General features: G+C 38.3%; 1 protein-coding gene across 3 annotated transcripts in view; it reads left to right on the forward strand.

Annotated features, from left to right (window-relative positions):
* The window catches only part of Dennd4c (DENN domain containing 4C), a 98,375-nt gene that overhangs the window by 36,296 nt on the left and 51,926 nt on the right, over window positions 1-10,153 (forward strand). For all 3 annotated transcript variants that reach the window (XM_026781963.1, XM_005352701.3, XM_026781962.1), the window contains exons 6-9: window positions 3,724-3,962; window positions 6,238-6,304; window positions 7,117-7,175; window positions 8,712-8,856. In XM_026781963.1, coding sequence (XP_026637764.1) covers window positions 3,724-3,962; window positions 6,238-6,304; window positions 7,117-7,175; window positions 8,712-8,856 — 510 coding nt within the window. The remainder of the gene's footprint in view (window positions 1-3,723; window positions 3,963-6,237; window positions 6,305-7,116; window positions 7,176-8,711; window positions 8,857-10,153) is intronic.

Genomic DNA, 10,153 nt, shown 5'->3' on the forward strand with positions numbered 1-10,153 from the left:
GACTCTCTATGTGACCCAGGCTGATCTCATTTACATGAATCTTCTTGCTTCAGCCTCTTGTGTTGAATTATAGGCATGTTCCACATGCCCAGCCTTCAACAAATGGTTTCAACAACACATAAGTCAATACCCAAAGGAAGAATTAATGAAGAGAAAGGTAGATTTTCTAAATTGTAGCACAGAAAAGGATAAAACATGAAATTTTAAAATATAGCAAATAGCTGAGCATGGTGGTGCGAACTTTTTAATTCCTGTACTTGGGAGGCAGGTGGATCTCTGGGTTTAATTCCTGTACTTGGGAGGCAGGTGGATCTTTGGGTTTGAGGCCAGTCTGGTTCTAGTCCATCCAATGAGACCCTATTTTAAACAGAGAAACAAACAAAAAACAGCAGATAAAAATATAACACATTTAGTAACTGAATTCCTAAAGGGCAGACTAGCAAAAACGGAAGGCCATGTTTTTAATGCCCAGTACTTACTTGGGTGCTGGGGATCTGAGCTTGGTTCCTCATGCTGTGGGACAAGTGCTTAACTCGCTGAGCCATCCCTCAGTTTCTCTTCACCTTTGAAAGTAATGGCTTATGATGTCTATCTAGACAGAGATGTTGCCAAGTCATCTGGAAATAGGAATTGAGTTCTGGGAAGAGGTCACATAAAGATTGGTGTTCTGCTATTGAGATGATTATAGTTCAAATACTAGAGAATAAAATTTTCCCAATTGAATTAGACAAGAAGCTTTAGAAATGGCAGTATTTAAATGATGGTCAGAATTGGAACTTGTGTGGGAAAGAAAGAAGTTATCAGAATAAAGACAAGTGTTTACTGTCAAACATACCAAAGGAATAAAGATTTTGAAGATAAAAGAAGATAGGATTGTCAGTTTTATTTTTGTTACCCAGAGAAAAAAGGAATTAAGCCCTGAAAGTATTTCAACTAGATTATTATTGGTAGTCTTTTGTTGTTGTTGTTGTTTTGTTTTTTGTTAATGTTTTTTGAGACAAGATTTGAGTTAATGTTACTCTGTATAATAGCCTTAGCTGGTCCTGGAACTCACATTGTAGACTAGGCTGGTCTCAAGCTCACAGAGATCTGCCTGCTTCTTCTGCCTCCCTAGTGTTGGGATTGAAGGCGTGCGCCACCATGCCCAGCTATTAACTTGTAATCTTGATTTTAGAATTGTTGTAATGGAGTGAGGTGAAAAATAGTTACCTGATGTGAGCAAGGCTTTTAGCTTGCTGCAGGTGCTTCACTAGGAGGATGAGCAATAGCAGATAACTTAGGCCACATAGTGACCCATAACTGCAAATAACTGGAGAGAAAAGGACACTAGAGAGTTTAGATGTGAGCCAGATGGTGATGACACACACCTTTAATCCCAGCACTCTAGAGGCAGAGGCAAAGTAGATCTCTGTGAGTTTGAGGCCAGCCTGGTCTACAAAGCAAGTTCCAGGACAGCCAAGATTGTTCGTTATACGATGAAACTCTGTCTCAAACAAAACAAAACAAAATAAAACAAACACACAAAGCAAAGAAGAAAAAAGAATTTAGATGTGAAAATCAGCTATACTTCAGTGATGTAGAGTTTGCTGTGCACAGCCTTGAGTTGTATTCCCACCACCAGACAAACAATAACCACATAATAAACTCAGATTCAACCTCAGGCTTAAGGGCTGAAAATTCCTCTTAGAGGACTGTCCAGACAGCTCAGCAGGTAAAGGCACTTGCTTCACGATCCTGGAGTCCTGACTTTGATCCCTGGGGCCCAGATAAAGGTAGATGGAGAGAGCCGACTCCATGGATGTGTCCTCTGATCTCCTGTGGTCATAGCATTTGGAAAACTAGCATCTCAGGTTTGAAGCTAGCCAGGGCTCCATGAGACCGTCTCAAAACAAACAAACAAAAAACCCCAACAATTTAAGAGAGTGAAAGATACAAATGACAAGAAGGGAAAATATATTTGCAAAATATATATCTTAAAAGATTTTTATTTTTCCTAATGGGGGTTGAACTTAGATAGGCAAAGTGTTCTGTTTAAATCTATTTGTACTCCTAACTCATAAGTGCTTATATATACATCCTTCTCCAGTAGTGCTATTCCCTGATGACTAAGTATTCAGATCTTTGACCTATAGGGCCATTCTTATTCAAACCACCACACAGACTTAAGTAGACATTTCTCTAAAGACATATAAATGACTAGTTAGCTTGTAAAAGATGCTCAGCTTCATGTAGTTTGGAGATACAAAGTTATGGTAAGGTAGCATTTCACATTTATTAAGTTGACTACTAAGTAACAGCAAAAATCAGAAAATCAATATTATTAAGGATATAGAGAAAGTGGAACCTTTTAACCCTGCTTCTGTGGACAACAGATTGGCAGCTCCTTCAAAAGGAAAACAGAATTAATTATTTGATGAAGCAGTTTCATTCTGAGATCTGTACCCAGAGAACTGAACTTACGGACTCTCTTGAAAAGAACTTGGATGGCAGTATGCTTGTAGTATTACCAGACATCCCAGGTATCTACTGGAGAGTGAGAGGAAAGTGGAATTTGGTGTGTATACACTATAGAACATTACTCAGCTTTAAAAAATATAAAATTCAAATACATTCTGTAACATGGATGAACTTTGAAAACATGCTAAGTAAAATAAGCAAGACACAAAAAGAATAAATGCTGATTCTACATGTAGTAGGTATCATTAGAATAGGCAACTTCATTGAGACAGAAAGTAGAATTAAAAACTACCCTATCTGAAGAGAAAAAAAAATCATGTGGGCCCAGTGCATAAAGTGTTTACCGTGCAGGCATGAGGACCTAAGTTTGACTCACTAGAACCATGTAAACGTCAGATAAGGGAGCATGTGTCAGCAACTCCATTGTCCAGTGGCAAGATGGGCAGCAGAGACAGTAGAGTCCCTGAAGCTCACAGGCCAGCTAGCTTGGCACATGGAGTGGAAAAAACAGAGACCCAGTCAAGTGGAAGGTGATATGTGTGCACATGTACTTTCTCATGGATATACATACAAAAATGACAGATGGGATCAATGTTGTGTTTCTGTATATTCCATGTTCTAAAAAATGTCGTTCAAGCAAGTACAAGTTGAGTGAGGTTATTAGAGTACTCAACAGAGTAGGTAAAAAATACACTGGATAAAAGTGAGAACAAGTAAAAAAAAATGGTTCCCCCTTTTTAAAATGCATGTGTGAGTGTAGGAACACATGTGTTGCACATGTTTAAAGAGGTCAGAGGACAGCTTTTAGGAGACAGTTCTCTCCTGCTGTGGAATCTGTAATTTGGACTCGGATTGTCAGGCCTGCAAGGTTAAGTTGCTTTTTTTCTTTTCTCTCCTTCTCTCTCTTCTCTCTCTCCTCTCTCTCTCTCTCTCTCTCTCTCTCTCTCTCTCTCTCTCTCTCTCTCTTCGCCCCCCTCCCTTTCTCCCTCCCTCCCTTCCTTCCATTCTTTTATTATTTTTTTAAATAAATGCTTACATGTATAATCACAATGTGTGTGGGGATCTAGATGGATTTACATCAACATCTGGTTGAGTTTGAGGTGAGATATTTATCTGTGGTATGTAGTCACAGAAAATATTTGTTTAAAGAGAAAAAAAACATTGGGCATATAGATATCCTGGTAGAATGCTTGCCTAGGATGTTTGAGGTTTGGATTTTAATCTCTAGCATGAAATGTAAATCTCACAACAATTCTTTGACTGTAGGTCTATGGAGCTGCCATCCAGTTTTATGAGCCTTACCCTCGAGAACTTCTAACAGAGAAGCAACTTATGCAGCTGGGCCTGTTGACCCCCGTGGAGAGAAAAGTGGTCTCCAAACCCATCAATTCAAACAAGTGCATTTGTTTGCTTTCACACTGGCCTTTTTTTGATGCTTTTAAGAAATTTCTTATGTTTATCTACAAAGTTTCTGTGTCTGGACCACATCCTCTTCCCATTGAAAAGTATGTATAATGATGCGGTGTCATGTCTGTGGAAATAAGATACATAATGGTCATTTCACTGTCATCTAACTTAGCCGCAGAATTGAAAGGGAAGGAGAATCAGTCACCATATTTTTACTTGTTCCCTCTCCACTGAGTCATTGATTGTGAACCTGAAATTGGAGTCTTGGTAAACATGGCCTTATGATTGTTTTGATAATCCAGATTAGACAATAACTTGTATAGATGTATGTGTTCTTCCTATTTTTCTATCTTCAGAAACCAAGACAGTGAATGTATACACATACTTTGTGTAAGTGGCCAGTACAAGAATTAGGTATAATGAATATTCATCTGTAAACTAATATGGAAATTACAAAAGTAAATTAACTGATGTTAACTGTGTGATTTTGATTTTAGCACGAGGCAGAATGTTCCATATTTCTTTTTGTCATGGAAATGTTTTATAATCAAGAAAAATAGATGTAGAGCCATGAATGAAGTCTTTGTGCTGTATTTTGTTTTGTTTTGTTTTTCAGACAGGGTTCCTAGACTAGTAGCCTAAACTTAGACTGACTGCAAACTCCTGAGCCTCTTAGTTTTTGAACAGGGACTTTATAGGTATTTACAGCCTCCATCCTGTCATTTTAAGCTTATTTATTGGGGCTGGAGGAATGGCTTGTCAGGTAAGAGCAGAAGACTTGGGTTCTATTTCCAGCATCCTCATGACAGCTAGCTCTAGATCCAGGATAGCCAGTACCATCAGACCTTCACATGTCGAGCACTGATATACACACAACACAACACTCAGAATACACAGAAAGTAAGTAAATCAAAGTTAATGAATAAATAAAAGCTTGCTGTCCGTGTGCATTTCTGTGTGTGCACAAGTCCATGCACACACCGCCAAGGCACACGAGTAGAGCTCAGAGGATAACTTGTGGGAGTCAGTTCTCTCCTTCCACCATGTGTGCTCTGGGTGCTCAAACTCAGGTTGTTAGGCTTACTCAGTGAGCCATCTCTCTGGCCCCAAGCCTGTCATTTATAAACTGTTTTGATTTATAGTGGGACATGGCTTTTGTTTGTTATTGTGTATAATACTCGACTTTAGTAACAAAACAAGAAGGATAGAAGGGTCAAGAACTTTGTAAAGTCTTTACAGTATCAGCATTCGGTGTAAAATATAGGGTTTTCACTTTGTTCCCAGAATGCAAGTTGGTGGTTTATAGTTTTACATTTAAGTTCCAGTTGTCAGATTAACTAAATTGAGGTAAAATTTAACTGATGTCAAGTTAGCAAGTTTGTGGGCAATTGAGATTCTATGATTTGTGCAGTAGACTCAAGATCAATGATGTGATCATTGTTCTTCTGTTAAGGTAAATTGTACATTTTATCTCTCCCAAGAACATAAAACTCTGCAGAAACTTGAAAAAAAATTATTTCTATGTAGAGAAACAGCATTTAGGTTGTTTGTCTAGAGTTCTAGTAATAAATCTAGGTTTAAATTCCTTATTTATACTTCCTTATAATGTCACTGATAACCAAGATTGTAAAAATTGTTTGTTTTCCCCTTTTTTTTTCCTTTTGAGGCAGGGTTCTCTGTGTAGCCCTGGCTGTCCTGGAACTAGCTCTCTAAACAGGACTGGCCTTGAACTCACAGAGATCCTTCTGCCTCTGCCTCCTGAGTACTTGGATTAAAGGTGTGCACCATCACTGTCTGGCACAAATAGCTTTAAAAAAAGATTTATTTTTGTGTGTGTGCTTGTGTATACATGTGTGTACCACATGTGTGTGGTTGCTGTGGAGGCCAGACACTGTACATTGAACCTCCTGGAGCTAGCTAGAATTCCAGGTGTTTGTGAGCCACCAGGTGGCTATGAACTGAACTTGGGCTCTCTGAGGAGTGTAGCCATTCTTAGCTGCTGAGCAATCTCTGTAGTCCCTAAATTAGCTTGTTTACTTTATGAGAGCTGTTTTTATGTTACTGATTTCCTGATGAAAATAGTGGGTTTTGTTCTATTAGACATGGACTCACTCTGTAGTGCAAGCTGGCCTAGAACTCACTCTGTAGCCCAGAGTAGTTTTCAACTTGTAGTAATCCTGCTTCAACCTTTTAAATACCAGAATTACAAAAATGCACCACCATGCTTGGCAGATGTTTATTTCTTTAGCTTTAGTTTAGTTTTAATAAATGCTTTTTCCATTGGGTTCTATATAGTGGAATGAAAAGGCTTGTTAAAATCTGTGATGCATTAAAGAAAGTAACTGTGGGTATTCATCTCATCATCTTTTCTAGACACATCTCACATTTTATGCAAAACATCCCTTTTCCTTCACCACAAAGACCAAGAATCCTTGTACAGGTAACGAAAAAGAAGTCTTCTCATGTTAGTTTGTGCCAGGTTCTTTGAGTTTGAAATGAAGCAGTGTGTCTGTATGAAATTCTGACTATCTCATTATTTAGTAGCTTTACTGAACATTTCTTTCCTAATTGGGTTTTAGATCCCAGATGAATTAGAACTGGAGTATTACTTATCATTCATGGCATCATAAGTTACATGTTTTCATTGGTCCATGTATGGTCTTTGCATAGCTAAATTTAATAATGTAAACCTCAGAATTATGTTGTGGCCATGTTCTTAGTTTCAGAGTAGCTGATAATATTTAGTATTTTAATATTTAAATGCTGAGTATTTGGGGGGACAATGAAAAGAGTTTAAACAATGCTTTCAGACTGTGCTGAACAACCTGCTTCTTTCCCAGGCCTAGGTAGTGACAGGCCTTGGTAGGTATACAGCTTATGACATTTACTGTGTAGAATCAGTAAATACAAGATTGCACAGATTGACTGCTTGACTACAGGAACGAGAGTAGGTTGTTATCATAAACAATTACAGATCCTTAACTAGTGTGGTGAGTAAATAAATTTGGAATAACCTCATAAAAAATTATCCCAAATTTTTATGTACTTGCATTTAACCCACTAACTAGGTCAAAATTCAGCAATTTAAGAGCTAATACAAATATCTCTAAGTAGTTGTAGCTATCATTTATATCTCAATGTGATTAAAATTATATACCTTTCTGCATATTAAGTAATTTTCAATTTTACCCTTATCTAAATATTGAGATTAAAAAATTGGTTTGACTAATTTATGCTTTTGTTTGTTTTAAGCTATCAGTCCACGATGCGTTAATATTATCACAACCAGTTTCCACACCTTTACCATTAAGGTAATGATGCTTTGCTTATTTGCTTGCTTTGTTTGCTTGTTGTTTGTTTGTTGTGGATAGAACCCAAGACCTTATGTATGTTGGACCTTACAAGCCACACCCCCATTTGATAGTATTTTTTTTAAGATTTTATTTATTCATTATGTATACAGTGTTCTACCTGCATGTGTGCCAGAACACCAGATCTTGTTATAGATGGTTGTGAACCACCATGTGGTTGCTAGGAATTCAACTCAAGACCTCTGGAAGAGCAACCAGTGCTCTTAATCTCTGAGCCATCTCTCCAGCCCCATTGATAGTATTTTAAATGCTATATTTATTTGCTTAAAATAGAATACTTTAAAATACTTCTCTGAGCCAGGCATGGTGGCATAAGCTTATAATCCTAGCACCTTGGTGAGACCTGTCTTAAAATAAAAAGCTATGAGTACCTGTATAGCTTGGTGGTAGAGCACTTGCTTAGCTTACACAAGCCCTGAGTTCAGTCTCCAGTAAAGAAAAAAACGCAAAAGGGATAGAGTACTTTAGAGGCAGGATGACCAACTAGGTAAGGATAGGGCATCCCTTAGTTTTGCCATCCTTGGTACCTGGGTGGGTGGTGCAGCACTTGAGAGAATTGCGAGACCTGGAAATGACTCAGTATGTGAAACACTTGGCTTGCAAGCGTGAGGATATGAATTTTGGTCCACAGAATCCACATAGAAAGCATGCATGGGTGGTACATTCCTGTAATCCCAGCAGTGGCCAGACAGGAAGCAAAGATAAGTGAATTTTAGAAGCTTGCTGACCAGCCAGGTAGCCCACTTGGTGAAGTTCTAGGCCAAGGATAGACCTTTTTGCAAAGAAAAGATGGAAGGTACTGAGGACTAGCGCCTGAGGCTGTCTTCTGACCACTGCATGCATCCCTACGTACTGCTTGTGCCCAGGTGCATGTACACACATTCTACAAAACCAGAATTATCCTTCCTTCCCATGTGCAGTCAGTAATGTTCATGGTGAGCTGGTGCTATCTTCTATTCTATTTGCGTCTTTTCATCTGTGTCGCTAATCGAGGGTACTGTCTGGACTATTTTATTAGTAGCCTCTTAATTAATCCTTGCTCTTCTTCCTCCAGTTTCTTTTTCAATCCACCCTGCAGCCAGTGCATCCACTTATGAATACAAGTATACATGAGTCAGTCATTTCTCTTTAGCCTAACCTCTTGTCATTTTTCCCATGCTCGCTTGTTTTGCAGTTCTTGGATTATGGCGTTAGCTTTTTCCTGAGTCTTTACATATGCTGTCTCCCAGTCCCATCACACCCTTTGCCTTTGTTCCTTTGAACTCAGCTCAAATGTCTGGGCTTCAGAAAATCTTTCTTAATACATGTTCATTTGAATCGCACCATATACCACCTCATTATTTAGCTACATTTTATTTCTCATTGCTAAATTACAAATTGAAATTAACATTTGATTAGTATCCTGTTTAGTAAGCAAATCTTGATGATAATATTTTAGCAAAGTAGTTTGTAAACCTTTCTTTTTCTGTTTTCTAGTGGAGCCAACTTTAGTACCTTACTGATGAATTTGGGTCCTGAGAATTGTGCAACATTGCTGCTGCTGGTTCTACTTGAGAGTAAGATTCTGCTGCATTCTCTTAGGCCAGCTGTCCTGACTGGGGTAGCTGAAGCTGTTGTTGCTGTGAGTATAAACTTTTTCTTTTAGAACAAAATTGCTACTAGAAGATTTGTATTCTTCTTTAAAGAAAGCAGCTTTTAAATTCCAGCCCAGTCAGTTTAATATGAATATAATTTGTATGTATGAAAAAAACAAAAGTGACTTTTGTTTGAGGAAAAAAAAGTCAGTTTCTAATTTTTCGTATTTTAGTGTTCTCCACAGAGTAAACATTTATTATGTTGTATAAGTGGAGTCTGGTGCTACCTACCTAGTTAGCATGGGGAAACATGTCGTTCTAGGAGGGAACCAAGAAGAGACTAAAGTAACGAACCTACCAAAGTCCAACTTGGAAAGCCAGTCAGGTTATTGGGACTACTCAGAGGAGTGTGGGTGAGAGGTTACTCACAGGAGCAGGGACAGTTCAAATGCAGCTGCATTGTGGAAATCCCATAGCCTAAATGACAACTCATGAATCAGGCTGGAATCCTAGCCATCTTCAGGACTGGCAGGCACTGCAGAAGGTTAGAATCTCTTCAGATTACAGGGCTGGTGCAGTTGTTTACTGTTCCTATGACCTAGAAGAGGGAGAGTTCTTGTGAGGCTGAGCAGGTTTCCCAGGCCTGTTAATCTTTTGACTCTGCTTTCTCAAGGGGGATTGTTTCAATTCAAAGAAAGTTGTTATACAATATCGTGGCACTTGGGAGGTTGAGACAGAAATACTTATATATCAAAACCTTGCCTCAAATAAAGAATAAAGCAGAACACCAAAGAAACTCTAGTTGATTTTGCTTTAAATTTTGCAAATTTATTACATGGTTAATTTCTTATTTTAATTGTTAACTGTTTTCTCTAATTATACATATGGCTTTATTTTGAATAGGATAATATAAAACACTAAGCTCTTGGGTACATCACAAATAAAGTTAAGTTCTACTTAAAACACCGTCATGAAGTCAGCTTTCTTACTGCATTTAGAAATCAGATTGTGCTGAATTTTTTTGTTGCTGCGTGTGCATGCACACGCGCATTCATGAAATACCAGACTTACTGTGTAGTTGCTGGGATTTGAACTATAAATCTCATGATTGTACAAGTGCTCTAACTGCTGAGCTGTCTTTCTAGCTCTTGTTTATTTTATTGTACTATTTTTAATTTTGTGGTGTGTGTATGTGTGTGTCCGCACATAAGAGTGTGGGTGCCTGGGGAGGCCAGCAGAGGGCATTGGATCCCCTGGAGCTGGAGTTATAGGTGGTTGTGAGCCATTTTATATGGGTGCTTGAAACCAAACTCAGGTTGTCTGCAAGAAGATACTCTTAAATGC

Source organism: Microtus ochrogaster, chromosome 10 (assembly GCF_000317375.1).
Source record: "Microtus ochrogaster isolate Prairie Vole_2 chromosome 10, MicOch1.0, whole genome shotgun sequence".
Classification (NCBI taxonomy): Eukaryota; Metazoa; Chordata; class Mammalia; order Rodentia; family Cricetidae; genus Microtus; species Microtus ochrogaster.